This window comes from Phyllostomus discolor, chromosome 5 (assembly GCF_004126475.2).
Source record: "Phyllostomus discolor isolate MPI-MPIP mPhyDis1 chromosome 5, mPhyDis1.pri.v3, whole genome shotgun sequence".
Taxonomy (NCBI): Eukaryota; Metazoa; Chordata; class Mammalia; order Chiroptera; family Phyllostomidae; genus Phyllostomus; species Phyllostomus discolor.
In genome coordinates, this window is record NC_040907.2 from 56,333,134 (window position 1) to 56,354,672 (window position 21,539).

General features: G+C 35.9%; 1 protein-coding gene across 1 annotated transcript in view; it reads left to right on the forward strand.

Moving 5' to 3' along the window:
- Positions 1–21,539, forward strand: part of MSH4 (mutS homolog 4) — a 75,071-nt gene that overhangs the window by 45,905 nt on the left and 7,627 nt on the right. The window contains exons 13-20 of the mRNA XM_036026301.1: positions 1,975–2,111; positions 3,406–3,509; positions 4,536–4,660; positions 6,560–6,760; positions 9,524–9,642; positions 10,953–11,081; positions 19,712–19,886; positions 21,257–21,345. Of these exons, the coding sequence (XP_035882194.1) occupies positions 1,975–2,111; positions 3,406–3,509; positions 4,536–4,660; positions 6,560–6,760; positions 9,524–9,642; positions 10,953–11,081; positions 19,712–19,886; positions 21,257–21,345 (1,079 nt within the window). The remainder of the gene's footprint in view (positions 1–1,974; positions 2,112–3,405; positions 3,510–4,535; positions 4,661–6,559; positions 6,761–9,523; positions 9,643–10,952; positions 11,082–19,711; positions 19,887–21,256; positions 21,346–21,539) is intronic.

The following is a 21,539-nucleotide window of genomic DNA, read 5'->3' on the forward strand; positions in this document are numbered from 1 at the left end:
CGCAAGTAATATTCAAAGCATTAATGGTCATCATGTTAAAAATATAAATTTAGAACTCCGTACTGAGCATAAAGTTGATAGGGAGATTTGGATACTTTTTAAATTTTATTTAATGAATCACCAATTTCCTTTTTGGAATACTTTGTTTTATAATATATGTTTGGTAGAGGGAATTTCTCATTGTGAGTTAATTATTGCAGTAATTTAAGTGTTTATTCTCTTCAAAAAGTAGAATAACAAGTAAAAAACTAATATTCCCAAGATAATAGTCTTGGTTTTATTTATTTTTTTAATTATATTTTATTGATTATGTTATTACCAGTGGTCCTGATTTTCCCCACTTTGCCTCCTTGCACACAGCACTCCCCAGTCCCTCAGGCAATCCCTTCACCTTTGTTCATGTCTGTAGGTCATGCACATAAGTTCTTTGGCTACTCCATTTCCTATACTGTACTTCACATCCCCATGGCTATTCTGTAGCTACCTATTTGTACTTCTTAATCCCCTCACCTCTTTGCCCATCCCCCCACACCCCACTCCTATCTGGCAACCATCGAAATGCTCTCTGTATACACGATTCTGTTTCTGTTCTTCTTGTATGCTTAGTTTGTTTTTTAGATTCAATTGTTGATAGATATGTATTTGTTGCCATTTTATTGTTCATAGTTTTGATCTTTTTCTTAAATAAGTCTCTTTAACATTTCATATAATAATGGTTGGTGATGATGAACTCCTTTAGCTTTTTCTTGTCTGGGAAGCTCTTTATCTGCCTTTCATTTCTAAATGACAGCTCTGCTGGGTAGAGCAATCTTGGTTGCAGGTCCCTGCTTTTCATGACTTTGAATATTTCTTGCCAATTCCTTCTAGCCTGCAAAGTTTCTTTTGAGAAATCAGCTGACAGTCTTATAGGAACTCCCCTGTAGGTAAATGCTTTTCTCCTAGGGCTTTTAAGATTCTGTCTTTATCTTTAGCCTTTGGCATTTTACTTGTGATATATTAATTTACAGTTAACAGTTTGGGTAGGCTGGTAAGTTGGGTGGGATGGAGTCTCGGAGTATCTCCAGGCTAGGGCAACAGTGTTAGCCAGGTTGATGGAGTCTCAGATATGGCACCTGCCTGCCATCTCTGTGGCTCTGTGGGGAGGTGGATTCAGAAAAGGGACAATGGCTTTTGCCCCCATTTCTGTCTGGGAGAAAGCTGTCCCCCAGCTCTGCCCTGATGCCAGACCCTTCAGTTCCTCCCTGTATGCCTGGTGCCTTTGAAGCTCCTACCCTGGTGCTGGAGCTCTGAGGAAGTAAGTCTGAGTAAGTCTGTGTGGGGGTTCTTTAAGAGGAACTTCCTGAGACTCTCAAAGTTTCTTCCACTGACTTAATCCCCACTGGGTTTTGCAGCCAGTAGTTATGGGGACTTATCTTCCTGGCACTGGAACCCTGGGTTGGGGAGCCTGAATTGGGTCTGAGACTCCTTGCTCCCAAGGTATCACTCCCAATTTTTTATCTACCACATGTGGAAGTAGGACCAGCCCATTCCATGACTCTGCCCCTTCTATCAGTCTGGATGGATGTGGTGTCTCTAATTCCATAGTTGCCAGACTTCTATTCAGCTCCATTTCTGATGGTTCTGGGTGATGGTTGTTTTATATTTTAGTGTAATTTTGATGTGGTTATGTGAGGAGGTAAGCCATGTTTATCTACGCTGCCATCTTGACCCAGTTTTATTTTTTAATTTTAATTTTTGCAATTCCTTTTATTCTCAAAATACCTACCACAATGACTACCTTTGCTCTATAATTTTGTTCTGAAAAGAATACTTACCCAGGTATTTTAGACATTAAAAATTTTTAGAGTTTAAAAGTATAACTAAACTTTATTATTTTTGTATAAAATAACAAGACAAAAAGCATGTGACATTTTTAAACAAAAAGAATAATTTTTTAATTAAAATATCTGTGTTTTTGTTTTTTCTGGTCACTAGGAATGATATCACAACTTGCAGAAAAATATGGTCTTCCTTTAAGGACAAGTTTTAGCTCTACTAGAGGATTTTTCATCCAGATGACTATAGATTGTACAGCCTTACCCAATGATCAACTTCCTTCAGAGTTTATTAAGGTATACTTTAGAGCTTGGTTAGAAAATTACTGTTTCTGATTTTATAGGATTACATTTACATACTTGTATTTTTAGACATTCTTTGAGTTTTACGTGCCAGATTTCTGAATGTTATGTGTATTGTTTCTCTTACCTACTTACCTAACAGCTATGCCAGTATGAGTGATTTAGAAGCTTTCTTTATAAAATGATTTTGTTTACTTATTTTAGAGAGAGGGGAAGGGAGGGAGAAAGAGAAATATCAATGTGTCGTTGCCTCTCATCTACCCCCAACTGAGGACCTGGCGCGCAACCCAGGCATGAGTCTTGACTGGGAATGGAACCAGTGACCCTTTGGTTCACAGGCCAGCACTCAATCTACTGAGCCACAACAGGCAGGGCAGAATTTTTTTTTTTCCAAGAGGAATACGAAACAGTGCTTCCCACAGTTCTGGAAGTTTGATAAAGGTAGAAAAGAAAAGAGAAGAGGAGGGGAGGGGAGGGGAGGGGAAGGGAAGGGAGGGGAGGGGAGGAAGGAAGGAAGGAAGGAAGGAAGGAAGGAAGGAAGGAAGGAAGGAAGTCCGAAAGTTATTTTTGATTAAAGAAATTTGGAAAATACTGTACCATCTTATTTTAGGTAGTTCTCCAACACACATTTGTATATTAAAGGTTAAAAGTCATGAAGTAGAGAAATCTACTTAACTTACTGTTATCCAATATTGCCAAACTTTTAGACCAGGGAAATATTTTTTCATATACACATATTAACTCCTCCATAATATACCAATTTGGGAAAATCTGACCCACTCTTATCTTTGCTCTGTTTCCAGGGAGTCCCTTTTGCTAAAAACAAACCATTTAAATTTGGGGGTTTTAAAATATATACTATATTACCAAGTAATGTGGATAGGTAAAGTGAAGAATGGGATGGGATGAGACTTAGTAATGGGGTTGGAGATCGAGTGACGTTCAGTTATGGGGCTAGGCCTGAAACAGGGGTCAGAGATGGAGTGAGGACTACTGATATGTATCCTGTATATTACTTGATAATAAGATGTAACTTTTTAATATTCTTTGTGATCATTTTAAGACCTATAAAAATAGTCATGCCCAATGGACTAAATTTAAAAAATTCTACTTTAACTTAGAAGTGATGTTTTTCTCATTCACAAACACTTAGGACTTTATCTGTGAAACTATATCTGAAAAATTAAAGCAATTAACTTGAATACCTATATTTTTATGGCTTAATATCTGTATGTTTTATTTCATAGTATACATGTATTTTGACTCTTGTTATTTAATTTCCAAACAGATTTCTAAAGTGAAAAATTCTTATAGCTTTACTTCAGCAGATTTAATTAAAATGAATGAAAGATGCCAAGAGTCTTTGAGAGAAATCTATCACATGACTTACATGTAAGAGCATTAGGAATTTTTGAGTATTAAATTAAATTGGTTTAATTTGATGTACTGTAATAAATTTTATTAATTGACATTTTGACTGCAGAATAAATGTTAGCAAAGAAAGAACATTCCTGTACAAAGTTAAAATTTTCTCTTTGCGATTAGGAATAGTGAACCTCACAGAAGCTTTAGTGCAAATCTAATTGCCAAATAAACCATTATTACTGATACTTCCACCATAATGTAGAACTTGGCACATCATGGGCTTATTGTGAGTTTGATTCATTTCAGTCTTTTTCTATACTGTGTAAGCCCTTCCATTTCTCATGCCTTACCACTTACACAGCAACATCACAGTACCACCAGTCTCTTGCCATTCATGAAACAGTAGCTACACTGTCAGAAATAATAAATAGGACATTCAGAACTGGTGACCTGAGATGATAAAGAGACATGTTGGGCTTTCAAAACAGTTTAGGGCATAGACCACGAGATTATAAGACATAATACATTTTGGGAACATATTTTTCCTTGTAAAGGAAAAACTTTTATGTTATATCACAATTGTGATAACTCTGCCACATAAAAGCTTAAAGAATTATATCGTTAGAGTGTGTGTGTGAGAGAGAGAGAATATATGAGTGAAAGAAAATACATGATAGGTTTTGTGGTGAATTTAACATGTAAAATCACAAAATTATTAGCAGATAGGATCTGTTGAAATATAGTAAGGACTTATATAAAAAATATTTTCATTAATAAGTTTATTTTATTAAGATTTAATTAAAATCAGTCATTGCAAAAACATGGTGCTAACACACCAGAAGACTTCTCTGCTACTAAGTAACTGTGACCTCAAGTATGAACTTCAGTTTCCTCATGTCCACAATGAGACAGTAGAACAATAGAATATCTGTAGTGTACAACTCAAATGTGAATGTTATTTTACCTCAAGCAATGAATTTAGTATTGTTTTACAATTACATTGTACACTCATCTTAGAAAGTATTACTTATCTTACCAAAAATGTACTTTCAGGATAGTGTGCAAGCTGCTTAGTGAGATTTATGAATATATTCATTGTTTATATAAACTGTCTGACACCGTGTCAATGCTGGATATGCTACTGTCATTTGCTCATGCCTGCACTCTTTCTGACTATGGTAAGTTACTCTCTTTGGAATAAATTTGTTACATACTGAAATTGTATTCCATTCAAGCAATTTTACATAACAATTATGAATGTTTTCCATTTTTTACCTGACATATAGTCTCTTGCCTCTGGTCTTAGATTCACTCAAAATAGAAAAACTGAAATTGCCTTTAAAATTTATTTTAAAAGTCAGGCAATTATTTACTGAGAAATTGATAAATCAGAAGAAAAAAAATGGAAGAAATTTTAGAGGTTCCCAAAATAAGAAAGAGTACAAAGCTATCTCATTGGTGAAAATGACAATGATCCAAATTTATAAAGTTTGAATCTGAATACTCAGAAGCAGTGTAACTAATACTAGTGGACATGAGAGAAATGAATCTCCAAAGTGAGCATTTTCTAAACCAGCTCCTTAGGTGTGAGCATCACAGGATCAAGAGTTATATTTTGTATAGGCCTTGACTATAAAGAAGTAATTGTTCAATGTTAAATGAATACTTCAAATTATCCCCCTGACATTTCTTTTTTTTTTTTTTTAAGATTTTATTTATTTATTTTTAGAGAGGGAAGGGAGGGAGATAGAGAGAGAGAGAGAAACATCAATGTGTGGTTGCTGGGGGTCACGGCCTGCATCCCAGGCATGTACCCTGGCTGGGAATCGAACCTGTGACACTTTGGTTCACAGCCTGTGCTCAATCCACTGAACTACGGCAGCCAGGGCTGAGATTTCTTATTCAATTTATTTGTAACAACCATACTCCAGTGTACAAATTTGCAGAACTAGTATGTGATCATTAAGGTCAAATAATTATGAACTTAATAACATTAAAATTTCTACCTATAATCATTAGTACCATTTCCAAAATATTGTTAATTTATTTTTATAATGGAAAATAAATAGCTTATACAATTCTTTTTTCATATTCCCATATTTTTTATGAAAATGTTAACTTTTTCAATTGGTATTTTATAGGCCCAAATTTTGAATCTTTTGTATTTCCTTTTGGGTCAAAGTCTTACAGTAAGGATCAGCTAATCTTAATAGTAGTTTTCTTTACTATTAAGATATTTGATATTGCTTCATTTTAATTTGAGAGGGATCATCTTGAAATTCCAAACCTATAAATATTGAATTTTTGGTATTAAAATAATTTGGAATAATTAAAAATATGTTTTCTAACCACCCTTACTTTTATAAGGAATACTTCCAAGTTTATCTATGTGTTTCATCTCAAGGAATGTGACATTTTATATTCCTTCCACCTTCTTCCTTCTCCCTTTATCTCAAAGACCATCCATAGAGACATAATCATTATTTGTTTCTATAAATTAGCAATAGCTTTTGTGTATGTTTTCTCTAACCTCTGAGGTTTTGTTTTAGATAAAATTTCTATAAGGGTTTGGACATAAAATGGTCTTATACTTAGTTTTATTCTACATTTGTACTTCATTTGAAAAGCTAAGTATGCCAGATTTGAAAGAATGCTTAAGGCAGGAATTAAGTAATGGGCAATTTTGTAGTACCAGTTATTTATTGTTATGTTAAAACTGTTATCAATGGCTAGTTGATTATTCTTAATCTGTACAAATCTGAAAATGTTATGAACTTTTTTGGAGCCTAGGACAACAGGGAACTAAACCCTAGAGTTCCCTGGGAGTGAATAAAAGTGATGATGTTTAGAGTGTGTCAAATATAATTTAGAGGGATGTATATATACTTATATATTATTTGGGATAAAATAACACCTTAATAGTGTTCAAAATTGACCCTAGTAAAATACTAAGGTGTCACAGTATGTACACACCACAAAATCTTTCAACATAAATATATACCTTTTAAAGGTATATATTTAAAGGTATATATATTAATATATAATCTTTCAAAACCATTCTATTTTTTTTTCTTTAGTTCGGCCAGAGTTTACTGATACATTAGCAATCAAACAGGGATGGCATCCCATTCTTGAAAGAATATCTGTGGAAAAACCTGTTGCCAACAATACCTATATTACAGAAGGAAGTAATTTTTTGATCATAACTGGACCAAATATGAGTGGGAAATCCACGTATTTAAAACAGATTGCACTTTGTCAGATTATGGCCCAGATTGGTAAGTTATGGCTTGCTTTATCGTTACCAATTCTGCTTCCCATTTAAAATGTTTTGTGCCTGATGTTTTAGATCCAGGTACTTAATTAACCCAAGCATAGTTTGGAGTAAATTTTTTTACCTAAAAGTATGTGTAGTAGTGTCTAGTATGTGGACCGTAACTTTTAGAATTTGGTATGTATTAAGCTCCATCCAATTTTGGATTGGAGTATACTAAAAAGTTTGTGAAATAAAACATAAGTAGAGATTTCCTTACTATAACTATTAATGTGGTATCAATCATTACTAAACAGAATGATTTAATTATCAAAAGCAAACTCTGTGTGAGAAAGCATTACATAAATAAGTTCCTGTCTTTAATAACCCATATAAAATATTTCCAAAGTTATAACATTGGTCAGATAAGCATTTCCCTTATTTAATTTAAGACATACCAATAACTTGTCCACGGAAATTGATATATTACACACACATGCACAAATATGCATATCAATGGCTGTCACTGGCCAGTTCAATTCCCAGTGAGAGGACATGCCTGGGTTGCAAGCCAGGTCCCCAGCAGGGGGTGCACGAGAGGCAATCATACTTTAATGTTTTTCTCCCTCTTTTTCTCCCTCCCCTCCTCACTGTCTAAAAACAAATAATTAAAATCTTTAAAAAGAGAATACATATTCATATGTGACATAATTCTATTTGTGTTTGGTTATGGAAAACTCTCTCCTTTAAAAATGGGCCATGCAATTATTGTACAGCACTAAATATTAGAGCATTCATTATATTGAATTGAAATTTGACTTTCTATAACTTCTACTCATTAGTCTTACTTCTTATCTTCCATGCATCACAGAATAATTTAGTGACAAGAGAAGTAGAATAATTTTCTCAAGTATTTGAAGGGCTATTATTAGAACAGATCAGATTATTCTGTGATGCATGGACGTTTAGAACATAGGCTTTGAAACTAAGTTTGTCAAGTTACTACTTATGTGATCTTAGGCAAATTATTTAACCTCCTTAGTTTTCCATCTGTAAATGAAAATTATAACACTACCTACTTCTGAGAATAGTAAAGATTATGTGAGATAATGTATATAAAGTAATCGGATTTACAGAAAGAATATGAAAAAGCACAGTTTTCAGGCAGAAGTAAGAACATGTTCTTAAGCATAGAAGCCAAAAAAAAAATAGTATTGTATCCCCAAGGAACTGCAAGGAGTCCAGAGGCTTTGTAGTTCCTTTGCTTTGTAGAGCAAAAAGTGGCTGTGAGGAGTGGCAGGGTATAAAACTGGAGGGATGGGCAGAAGTCAGATCACAAAGGGCCTTAGGAACTTAACTGAGGAGACTGAACTTGATCCAGAGATCTGTAGGGAGCTATTGAAATTTAGGCAAGAGAATGGTATGATTGGATTTGACTTTTAGGTAGATCACTCTGGTTGATATATGGTTAGACGAGAACCAGACCTGATTCAAAATACCAGCCAGGAGGCTTCTGTAATAATTTATATTTTAAAAAGTTGAGAACCTTGCCCTGGCTGGTGTGACTCAGTGGACTGAGTGCTGACCTGCAAACCAAGACATTCCTGGTTCAATTCCCAGTCAGGGTACATGCCTAAGTTACAGGCCAGGTCCCCAGTTGCGGGGGTGCAAGTATCTGTCACATACTGATGTTTCGCTTCCTCTCTTTCTCCCACACTTCCCCGCTCTCAAAAAGTAAATAAATGAAATCTTTTAAAAAAAAAGTTGAGAGCCTTTTTGGTGGAAGTAAGAGAAGGGAGAAAATATAAACATATATCATATATGTCATATTCCATACTTGGTACTTTTACATTTATTTTTCCATTTAATTCTTCTGATGATCTTATAAATTACACTTAAGAAATCTACTCTCTGGGGTGTGATCATTATAATTAATATTGTTATTATTCTTATTTTTATTAGTATTGTCCTGACTTTTGCTTTCTTTTCCTACCAGTTTTTATTTCTTGAAGGTAGATCCTATTCTTCATCCTTACCTTTGTTTTAAATTCTGGAATAATCTGGCTTTGTTTATGTATTCCCATTATTTCATCAAGTATACAGATAGAGTTCTGTATACTTGATACTTTCCCATTCAACTATTTGTATATTTTTTCTTATGATTTCAGAATGCCTTTTATATGTCATTCTATAATATAGAGGTAATTATATTAATCAGATTTGTTTTCAAAAGAGTACTTCCGATTAGTTAGCCTGATAACTTCTCAGGCAGAAACAATCTTGTGGATGAAAATTCAACTTAAAAAAATTAAATATTTTGCTTTCATTCTGATTGTGTATACTTATGGACATTTCTATTAACAGATATTTTCTAATATATTTTTCTGTAATGTTTTTATCAACTTCAGCTTCATAAGCATTTCTCTTAAATTTTATACTTTGAATGTTCATCTAACTATTATTTAAAAATTTTATCACATTTATAACAAACCTCTGTCATGTACTTGAGTATATACTATTTTATTTGAACTTTCAAATAATTTTTGCAATAGGTAGGGCAAGTATTCTATTTTATATATGAAAAAGATTGGGAGAATTTAAGTGTTGTCCAAGGTTATACAATAAATTACATAGCTGGGGCCATGTATTCTGACTCTATATTCAGTGATCTTTCTACCACCTAATCCTTAGATAGACTAGGAAATAATCTGAGGTGGTGGGAAGTGGAAATGTTAGTACTTGCATTTTATGAAAACATTTCAGTGTACTTTGATCTTATATGTTATAGGATCATATGTTCCAGCAGAATATTCTTCCTTTAGAATTGCTGAACAGATTTTTACAAGAATCAGTACTGATGATGATATAGAAACAAATTCATCAACATTTATGAAGGAAATGAAAGAGGTACCGAAACTAAACTTATGCTAAAAACATTAAATTCTGCCACTAATGGTCAACCATCATGTAAGAAATTATTCTTAAACTAAAACATGCAGATGTGTTTATACTACTCTTCAAGAGCCAGAGGGCAGTCAAAGACAGCTTCCTAGTTTTTGTCTTATGTGGAAATGGAAATGAATATTTTATTGAACAGTATAGTTTTAAAGAAAAAGTGTTACTGAATGATAAAAACATGCTTTCATGTTTTTGTATGGGATATGTGAAGGTCTCAGAAGACGAGGACCTGTTCAGGGACATTTTGCATAGTATCTATTGTTCCTGTTAGACTTAGTTTTAAAAGAAAAGATCATGGTGTTAGAAGGCTTTTAAAAATCATTACATATTTTATACTCTTATAGAATTTTCACTTCCTGTAACAAAGTATATATCATCACCTGTATCTGATCTGAGCAGATGTCAAGTATACTTGAAGGGCTAAAGGAATCTAATATATCTCTTGCCCTATCTTTAGCAGGCAGGAATAATTGGATCACTATGTAGTCTAATTTTCTGTAGATAGATGGGGAATAAAATGATCATTTCTCCACAGTGTGTGATGTTTATATAATAATTAATAGAATGTATTAACTATCTGTGGGAGAATATAGCAATATATTAAGTGCTTAAGTTACATTTATTTTTAAATAATCTTAACTCTCATGAAGCTTAGACCCATAGGAAGGTTCAAGAACCATGAAGGTTACTATTGTGTCATTACATAATAAAGGTGAAATTCTGTTTTTTGAGAAGGAGGTTAACAATCTTCATTTGAGAAGGAGCATGCCTGTTAATGAAAGTCTTGATCTTTGTTGGGCATGGATTTAAATTTATTTGTTTAACCAGGAATCAGTGGACATGGATTGGATATTTTTGAAAATTTTCTTTCCATATTTACCATGATATAGAGAAATAATAAGTTTGAGAGTTGGTTTTGAGTATTTGATGACAATTGATTAGTCATTTTTGGAAAAGAAAATGACCAGTTTTATGCTTCATTTAAACACTTAATTCATTGCTTTATTTTGCTGTGTCTAAAACATCCATATTTTTAGATACATACACATATGCTTATGTCTATATATATATCAGCTATTCTCTTGGAATTATTAGTCATGAGATTTTTATAAAGCAATGTGTTAGTTTCTGCTCAGTTGTATTTCTCTATAAAAATATATTTCATATGAACTAATAGAGAGACTGGGTTTTTCTTCATTTTTTTGTGATAATGACAGCTATTTGGTTATAATGAAAAATGTTAAAATTATATTTTTCAGATAGCATACATTGTACATAATGCTAATGACAAATCACTCATATTAATTGATGAACTTGGCAGAGGTACTAATACAGAAGAAGGTATTGGCATTTGTTATGCTGTTTGTGAATATCTGCTGAGCTTAAAGGTATTAGTCTCTATTTTAAGTATATTAATTTTGAGTCCTGTTTTGATGTGTCTTTTATATATTTATCATGATTTGATTTTGCAGGCACCTATAAGTAGCTCTTTAAACAATTTTAGGTAGTAAAAATTACCATAGCATTTATATTTTTGTTACTTTATTTCTGATGGAAGTAGGAATGGTTGGTGTGATAGTCATGATACATACAAGGAAAGGAGAAAATCAAAAAAGTACAAATAATGTTAAAACTAGTCAACTTGGCCTTAATTTTTATCAAATTAAATAGCAAAACATTAAAGCATTTCAGTAATTGTCTCTGTGTAATAACATTGACTATGATATCATAGTATGAAATTTAACTAGGCATCTGAGGCCACCTAATGGAAAATATTAATATTTTACCTGAGAGTTCATTCCTTTAAAAAATGTTTTTTTAAACTAATCAATTATATAAAAGAAACTATGATTTTGCTCTATTATTAAGCTAATTTGTAAAATTACCTTTTATTTTTATTCTTTATTTTTAAAATATTTTATTGATTATGCTATTACAGCTGTCCCATTACCCCCTTACATCCCCCTCCACCCTGCACACCCTCCCCCACCCACATTCCCCCCCTCTAGTTCATGTCCACATGTTGTAAGTTCTTTAGCTTCTAGATTTCCCATACTATTCTTGCCCTCCCCATCTATTTTCTACCTACCATCCATGCTACTTATTCTCTGTACCTTTTACCCCTCTCTCCTCCCACTCCCCTCTTGCTAACCCTCCATGTGTTCTCCATTTCTGTGGTTCTGTTCCTGTTCTAGTTGTTTGCTTTGTTTTTGTTTTTGTTCTAGGTGTGGTTAATAATTGTGAGTTTACTGTCATTTTATTATACATGTTTTTTATCTTCTTTTTCTTAGATAAGTCCCTTTAACATTTCATAAAATAAGGGCTTGGTGATGATGAACTCCTTGAACTTGACCTTATCTGAGAAGCACTTTATCTGCCCTTCCATTCTAAGTGAAAGCTTAGCCAGATAGAGCAATCTTGGATGTGGGTCCTTGCCTTTCATGACTTGGAATACTTCTTTCCAGCCCCTTCTTGCCTGTAAGGTCTCTTTTGAGAAGTCAGTTGACAGTCTGATGGAAAGTCTTTTGTAGGTTACTGTCCCCTTATTTCTTGCTGCTTCTAGGATTCTCTCCTTCATTTTTACCTTGGCTGTGTAATTATGATGTGCCTTGGTGTGTTCCTCCTTGGGTCCAACTTCTTTGGGGCTCTCTGAGCTTCCTGGACTTCCTGGAAGTCTATTTCCTTTGCCAGATTGGGGAAGTTCTCCTTTATTATTTGTTCAAATAACTTTTCCACTTGTTCCTCTTTGTCTTCTCCTTCTGGTACCCCTGTAATTCAGATGTTGGAACGTTTGGAGATGTCCTGGAGGTTCCTAAGCCTCTCCTCATTTTTTTGAATTCTTGTTTCTTCATTCTTTTCTGTTTGGTTGTTTCTTTATTCCTTCTGGTCCACTCCATTGATGTGAGACCCAGCTTTCTTTCCATCACTTTTGGTTCCCTGTGTATTTTTCTTCACTTCACTTATTGTAGCCTTCATTTTTTCATCGAATTTGCGACCCAAATCAACCAATTCTGTGAGCTTCCTGATCACCAGTGTTTTGAACTGTGCATCTGATAGGTTGGCTATCTCGGTTGCTCAAAAGGAAGGATTCTGGGGCTTTCATTTGTTCTTTTGTTTGAGCCATCTCTCTCTCTCTCTCTCTTTTTTTGGTCTGGTTCTGCCAGTTGCGTAGTGGGGTGGAGCCTTAGGTGTTCACCAGGGCGGAGCAACCCCGTTGCTGCGTTGTGACGCTGTATGTGGGGACAAGGTCCGAGAGGGAACAAAGGTGCTTGCTCTGCCCTCTGCTGATTTCAGTCCCTTCCACCACTTCCCCCAAGCAAACTGGACCTTTCTGGTGCTGATTCCCATGTGGGTGGGCTTGTGTACCCCATGGGTCTTTCCAACAACCTCTCCTGTGAGGCTGGGAGTCTCCGCGTGCCTCAGCTCCCACAGGTGTTTTCAATCAAAGCCCCAAGGCTCTGTTTCCCAGCACTGGGATCCTGGGTTGAGCTCAGTGCCTTGCTTCACAATTGCCGCCTCGCTGGGTCTGCTAGTTGCCACCCCTCGACCGGGGTTTGCCAGCTGCTGCTTGCGTGCCCAGGGTCTGCCTGCTGTGGTCTTACGCCTGGTCCCAACACTCTGTGCTGCGCAGCCCCTCTCCACCTGGCTTCCTGATTCTGCCCCTCTTAGTGGTCTGGATGAACGTGTCTGTTTTAACCCCTTGGTTGTCCGACTTCCATACAGTTCAATTTTCTGTCAGTTGTGATTGTTATTCTGTTTCTAAATTGTTGTCCCTATCTTAGTTATGTGAGGAGGCAAAGTGTTTTACCTATCACTCCATCTTGGCCGGCAGTCCCCATAAAATTACCTTTTAGATCATCATTCAAAATACATACAGATATGAAAAAACTTAAATAAAAATATTTTTCCATATATAAGCTATCTTAAAATATTCCGGCCCTGGCTGATGTAGCTCAGTGGATTGAGCATGGGCCTGTGAATCAAAGGGTTGCCAGTTCAATTCCCAGTCAGGGTACATGCCTGGGTCGCAGGCCAGGTCCCAAGTTGGGGGCACCTGAGGGGCAACCACACATGGACGTTTCTCTCTCTCCTTCCCTTCCCCTCTCTCTAAAAATAAATAAGATCTTATAAAATAATATTCCTATGAGTCTATAATGATTTATTGTACCTTAATATACCTTAAATAAGAATCTAGCAGTTTATCATATAGAATTAAAGAATATTATTTTATACATAAAGTTATGTGATGAGTCAAAAGTAACATTATTGGATAACATTAGTCTTTGTAATTCTGAATCTATGTCATTTGATCAGAATTTCTCATATGAGAAAGATGTGTGTATTACTTGTTAGGATTAAAAGCTAATTCGTATCTGTGATGATTAATTTTATGGTAACTTGACTGGGCTACAGAGACATTTGGTCAAACAATATTTTGAGTGTAACCATGAGGGTGTTTCTGGATGAGGATAGTATTTGGATTGGTAGAATGAGTAAAGCAGATTGCTCTCTCTAATGTGGGTGGGCTCCATTCAACTGAGTGGGGCCCAGCTGAAGTCTTGAATAGAACAAAAAGGCCTAGGAGTAAGAAGTTAAATCTGCCTGCCTGACTGCCTTCATTTTGGTATATTGGTTCTTCCTGCCTCCGGACTCAAACTGAAATACTAGCTTTTGCTGGGTCTTGAGCCTGTCAACATTTGGACTGGAACTACCATCAGCTCTCCTGAGTCTCCAGCTTACAGATCTAGGGACTTGTCAGATCTTGTCTAGGGACTCCATAATCACAAGAACCAATTTCCTAAAATAAATCTCTCTCTCTCTCCACACACATATCCCTATTAATTCTGTTTCTTATGGGAAACTTTAAAAATACAGATTTTGGTGTTGAGAATGGTTCTAAAGGAAGAGAATTTTAAGGATGAGCTTTCTGAATTGATTATGGGGCTTCTGGAATTGACTCTCTAATATGATTAGATAAGATGCTAATGACTATTTCCAGCAGTAAGAAAGCACTGGTTGTCTGTAGTGTGACCTGGCAATAGAAATATGCAAAATATCACCATTGGATACTCTTAATGAACTCCTTGTAAAGAAGCAAGGAGCTGGGTGACTTTACATATGATAATTTCAAATATTTTTGGCAGGCCAACAAATATAATGAGATTGGCTGGTTGCTCCTAACATTACTGGACAAAATGGAGAAAGAAAATAGAGGGCTCAGGTGTTCAAGCACCTGCATAAATCTCTATATAAATGACCTGAAAGCTTCTATATCTACCCTAAAGGAAAGTCTTACCTTCTGGAGCCACATGAATGAAATTCCTAAAATTCCGACCCAGACCTTGTCCTGTGACTGGCTGAATTACAGTGCAGGTTGAACTGTTAGCCACGTGGTAACAACTGTGCTATTAAAGTGAGAGCATTGATTAGGAAGAAATGGGATCCTGAAAGAATGTGGGAAGACCCTGATGAAGCTGGGAACAATGAGTCTCAAAATTCTAATAAGTCTCCTTTGCCAGTGGAAGAGGCCTACCATCTGAGTGGATTAACTCTACATTACCTGCAGAAACTAATGGGCTCCCCTGAGGCAATTGCAACATAAGACAATGCTGATTTTCCTTAGGATCCATCCTTAGCAGCCGTCTTTGCCTGTAATGTAGCAGCCTTCTTCTCCACAACTAGATGAGGGTCCTAGAAGGCCCGTAAGCATGGGGTATAAAGTATGGCCCATGAGGAGGTACACTATACTTCAAAAGAACTATCTCTGTCTAACTTATACAGATAGAAATTTGTGGAGCATGTGTGGAACTGAATATTAAGGAACTGGATATGGATATAATTATCCCATATATCAGGAACATAAAGTTGGATTGGACTGAATTTATTGATATTGACTTCTAAGGGAGAGATTTTACATTTAATGTTGCAGTTTGGGATATTTGGTTGGTTGGTTGAAACATGAACCAAAAGGTAGCCCACGGTGAGTGAGTTGGAAGTGTTGGACATTCCTTGCTTTAATTTAGAGATCTTAATGTAAGAAACATCTAAACCTGTAGAGAAGTTTTATTAGAGTTTATTTGAGCCAAACTGATATGAACTGGAGAGCATGATCTCAAATGCTCCAGGGAATAACAGTTTTGCAGTTTCCTTTATGCATTTGAAGTTAAGAGAGTAACATAAGGAAGATTATTATATGGGGGTGGGAAAAAACAAGGTGGGGATTGGATTATAGGATAGTTAAAATTATGTGGTTTCTTCAGGGTTAATACCCCCCTCCCAGGGTAATTATGTCTCATTTTTCAAAGGTGTATTAACCTATAAGAACAATGGACAGGACTGGCTTAAACCTTTTACTAAAGAAGTTATAAACCTGGGGCATGACTATCCATGATAACCTGCCAAGTTAGCAATTTATGATTAGATACCCATGAAGTTACTTTCCATGGAACCCCCTCTCTTTTTTTCATCCACAAAGGAAAGGATTCAGAGGCTTAGGGAGATTAGAATGTTATTTTGGATTTACCATTTAAGACATACTCACCCACCCTGGACAGGTCCAAAAGACATACTTTTCACAATAACTGTGAGAAATAAATTTGTGAGCTCACCAACATCCTTGAAGAGCTCCATGATTGTTTTTCTTTGTAGGCCAGACCTTGCATTGTAAAGAGCAGTCACTGAATTGGGAAACCTAAATACAAGGGAGTAATTGGAGTTCAGGGTGGCAGGGGCCAACTGGTGGCACTCAACCATCAAAGGCAAGGTGGGAGTGGTTACCAAAACAGACAGCAGAGTCAAAGCAGCCATCAAAATAGTCTTGACTTGGTCAGATCTGTGGCATTGGCTAGTTGATCATGGTGTCTATAGATGTGCAATAAATAGGAAGTTTATTAAATTATTACTCAATCCGTATAAACATAAAAGTTTTAGGTCAAGAGAATAAAAGTCTATCCTGAATCATAAAAACAGAGAGTCACAACCCCTTAACCAACTTCTAGACTTGAGCCAATTTGTAGACCTAGAACCTCTTAAATGAAGGGAGGCCAAGCCCCCTTGAGGAAGGACTCTGGTACACTGCCAAAAATTTATTCTCTTAATCATTCTCCCAGCCCTTTTCCCAGGGTAACTGTATTGGGGAAAAGGAAATGATCATACATTTTGAGGACTACTGGATACTGGCTCTAAACTGACTCTAATTCTAGGAAACACAAAACATCACTGGGGTCTACCAATCAGAGTAGGGGCTTGTGGAAGTCAGGTGATAAATAGAGTTTTAGCTCAAGTCTATCTCACAATGGGCCCAGTGGGTTCCCAGCCCATCCTGTGGTTGTTCCTTCAGTTCTAGAATGCATAATTGGGATAGATGTACTCAGTAGCTGGTAGCATTGCCACATTGGTTTCCTGACTTATTCAGTAAGAACTATTATGGTAGGAAAGATCAAGTGAAAGCTACTAAAACTTCTACCAAGGAAAATAGTAAACCAGAAGCAATACTGCATTCCTGGAGAGGTTGCAGAGATTAGCACCATCATCAAGGACTTGAACAATGCAGAGGTGGTTATTCCCACCACATCTCCATTCCATTCACATATTCAGTCTGTGCAGAAGACAGATGGGTCTTGGAGAATGACAGTGGATTATTGTAACCTTAACCAGGTGGTGACTGTAATCACAGCTGCTGTATCAGATGATGTTTCATTGCTTGAGCAAATTAACACATCCCCTGGTGCCTGATATGCAGCTAATTGATCTAGCCAATGCTTTTTTTCTCTCTCCCTGAGAATCAAGACCACCAGAAGCAGTTTGCTTTCAGCTGGCAATGTCAGCAATGCACTTTCAACTTCAGGGGTATATCAACTCTCTAACTCTGTGTCATAATTTAGTTTGCAAAGACCTTGACTGCTTAACCTGCTACAAGATATTACATTACATTACAATGATAATCTTATAGTGAGTGATTGGATCTAGTAAGCAAGAAGTAGCAACTACTATAGATTGTTGGTAAAACATCTGTGTCAGATGGGGGAAATAAATCTGACAAAAGTACAGGGAGGGGCCTTCTGTCTCAGTGAAGTTTCTAGGGATCCACTAGTGTAGAGCAATTTGTTACATTTAGCCCCTCCAACTGGAAAAGAGGCAAAATACATAGTTGGCCTTTGGATTTTAGAGACAAAGTCATCCCCATTTGGATGTATTACTCTGGCACATTCACCAAGTGACCTGAACACTGTTAGTTTTAAGTGGAGCCCAAAACAAGAGAAGGCTCTGCAACATGCTCAGCCATGCAAGCTGTTCTGCTACTTAGGCTACATGACCAAGCAGAGTCAGTAGTGCTTGAAGTGTCAGTGGCAGATGGAGATGCTATTTGGCAGGGTCCTGTACGTGAATTATAGCACAGGGCATTAGGATTTTGGAGCAAACCCTACCATCCTTTGCTGATAGCTACTCTCCTTTAGAAAAACCACACTTGGCCTGCTACTGTGCCTTAGTAGAGACTGAATGATTAGCATGGGCTGCCAAGTTGTCATGCAACCTGAGCTGCCCATCATGAACAGGGTATTATCTGACCCACCCGCCATTAAGTTGGGTGTACACGGAAGCACTCTGTTATCAAATGGAAGTGGCATATAGGTGATCAAGCCTAAGCTGGTGATGAAAATATGAGTAAGTTGCATGAAGAAATTGCCTGAATGCTCCTGTAAATGATCCCCATGCCTGCTACACTGCTCTCTTTCTCAGCCTGTACATGTGACCTCATGGATAATCCCCTATGATCACTGAGAGAGGAAGAGAAGACTTTCCTGATTTATAGATGGTTTTGCATGATATGCAGGTGCCACTGGAAAGTGGACAGATACAGAAGTGTATCCCCTTTCTGGGACATCCCTAAAGGAGAGTAGTGAAGGAAAATTGTCCAAGCTGGCAGGATTTCAAGCAGAGCACCTAACTTGTTCATTTTGCTTGGGACATGAAATGGCCAAATGTGTAATTATATACTAGTTCATGTGCTGTGGCTGGGACTTGGAAGGAACATGTTTAGAAAATTTGTGACAAGGAAATCTGGGGGAGAGGTATATGTATAAATTTGTCTTAGTGGGAAAAATGTGAGGCTATTTGTGTTCCATGAGCATACTGAACCAAAGGGTGGCCTCAACAATGGAGGATTTTAATAATGTAGTGGATAGGATGATCTGTTCTGTGGATACATGTCAGCCTCTCTCCAGCCACTCCTGACATCATCCAAAGGACTAATGAACACAGTGACCGTGATGGCATGAATGGAGGTTAGGCATGGACTCAGCAACATAGATTTCCACTAACCATGACCATTCTGTAGTGGGCTACAACCACGACTTTATGCCCAGTCTGCCAGCAACAGGCACCAACACTGTGCCTTCGATATGGCACCATTCCCCAAGGTGATCAGCCACCTGCCAGGTGGCTGTTTGATTTCATTGGACCACTTCCATCATGAAAGGGGCAGCAATTTGTTCTTACTGGGCTAGGTACTTAATCTGGATACAGATTTATCTTCTTTTCATTAATTTCTTCTGCCAAAACTACCACCCTTGAACTTAACAGAATGCTTTATCCACTGTTGTCATACTCCACACAGAATTGCTTTTAATCGAGAACTCACTTCCTAGCAAGTGATGTGAAGCATTGGGTCTGTGCTCATGGAATTCACTGGTCTTACCCTGTTCCCCAACAGCTGCATTGATAGAAATGTGAAATGGCCTTTGGAAGACAGTCACAATGCCAGCTAGGTGGCAGTATCTTGCAGGACTGCAGCAAGGTTCTCCAGAAACCCATTTATGTGCTGTCCTTCATTGAATATGAATTTCTAAAACATTTTTTAAATGAATCTATCATGTTAGCCTTAAAGCTATTAGTTTCATTCCTACACTTCTAAGCTACTTGGAAAACTGAACTAAATTTTATGTTTAAGAAATTAAAATAGAATTTTATCATTTGTTTAAAAAGCATTGATATTTACATTGATATTTATATATTCTAGGCATTTACACTGTTTGCTACACATTTCTTGGAACTATGCCATCTAGATGTCCTGTATCCCAATGTAGAAAACATGCATTTTGAAGTTCAACATGTAAAAAACACCTCAAGAAATAAAGGAGCAATCTTGTATACCTACAGACTTTCTAAGGGATTCACAGAAGAAAAAAATTATGGTATTTATGTAGAAATTATATCTATACACTGAAAGTCTACATATTCTCATAAGACAAAGCTTCTTCTCTCCTTTATTTGGCTGTCAACTAAGTACTTTGTCATTCTTTTGAGTGCTTAAATGCTCTAAGACTGTGTTTTCTATGTCATTTTATATGTATTAAGCTTATTTTAAAATGTATACTAACCAGTAACTATGTAGAATTATAACATATAAAGACCCCAGAAGTATTGATATCTATCCTTAGAAAAATAGTTTATATTTGCAAGTTATATAATGAATTGAATGTTATATATTCCTTACATACTCTTTCAGTAGTAGGTTCTTTCTCTGTGTTCTTCAAAGTCTGGAAGCTTGATAATTAAATCTAAATGGGGTAATATACCCCATTTTAGACATTTATAAACTTGATTACATTTTCTATGTTATTATTTGACATGTGTGAAATCTCATGGATACAGAGAATTTTCAATTGACTTATACATATAAAGTTCCAAAAATTATTTTTGTAGTAAATGTGACACTTGGCAGAGGCAAAAAAAGCATTTTTTCCATTTGAAATAGGAAATCAGATGGATAGCTTAATTTGTATCAGATGTTTAATCTTTATAAGCTTTAATTTCATCTGCTAAATGGGAATAATTTTGCAGATATATAGGCTTGTGAAGATTGAATGAATTATCATGAACTTCCTAGTATAATGCCTAGCAATTATTACTTCTGAGTAAATATTAGTGAGCTTCTATTGCCTCTAGAGCAATAAATGTGATAAATTATTAGCACACAGTAGTAAGTATACATGGCATTCATACAATATAATAAAATTAAATTCTGAGAACTTGAAGACTACTAGTTGGTACTTGGAATTTGCATGAAGAGTAGTAACCTACCATTAAAGCTTCTGAGGAATTCCTCCCTCATTGATCTGCTAGATAGAGGAACATTCAGCTATAGGGACATCTTTGTGGCTAAACATTGTCCTCCCTTGCAAAACCCATATATTCTTTGACCTTCAGTTAACCAACTGCATTTGTAGTTGCAATTTCAATGTTATTACTATTATTCAGTTTTCTTTTTTTATTATGCAATTTTCTAGTTACCTCTTTTCCTTTCCCTAACATGTTTTCTTGTGTCTCAGAGGTATCTTGAGAGGTAATTGATATAATTTGCCTAACATGTCTTGGACATATAATTAAATCTAATAATTGGTAAGTTGGACTTTGGAAAACTTAATTTTGAGAATTGTCAAGTAGTTTAGAAATGTCTGGGAGGGAAAGTTTAAATCTGGAAAGAAAAGATTAATACTGGTTAAAAGAAACACTGATACTAGCAATAATAATATTGAAGCCCCATCATTGTTTATAATTTTAGGGTTAAAAGCCGCAGAGGTGTCATCACTCCCACCATCAATTGTCTTGGATGCCAAAGAAATCACAACTCAAATTACCAGACAAATTTTGGTAAGAAACTTTTTAGCAATAAGAATCATTTTTTGAATTCAAGAAAACACTTTTAGTGTACATGTTTATAATGGCCTTCTATCTAAATATGTAATAATTCACATTAATAGTTAAAATATTTAAAATAAAAACAATATCTAAATAAAGAAAATCCTCTTCTTAAAATTTTTGGTTTAATTCATGGTTTTCAGTAA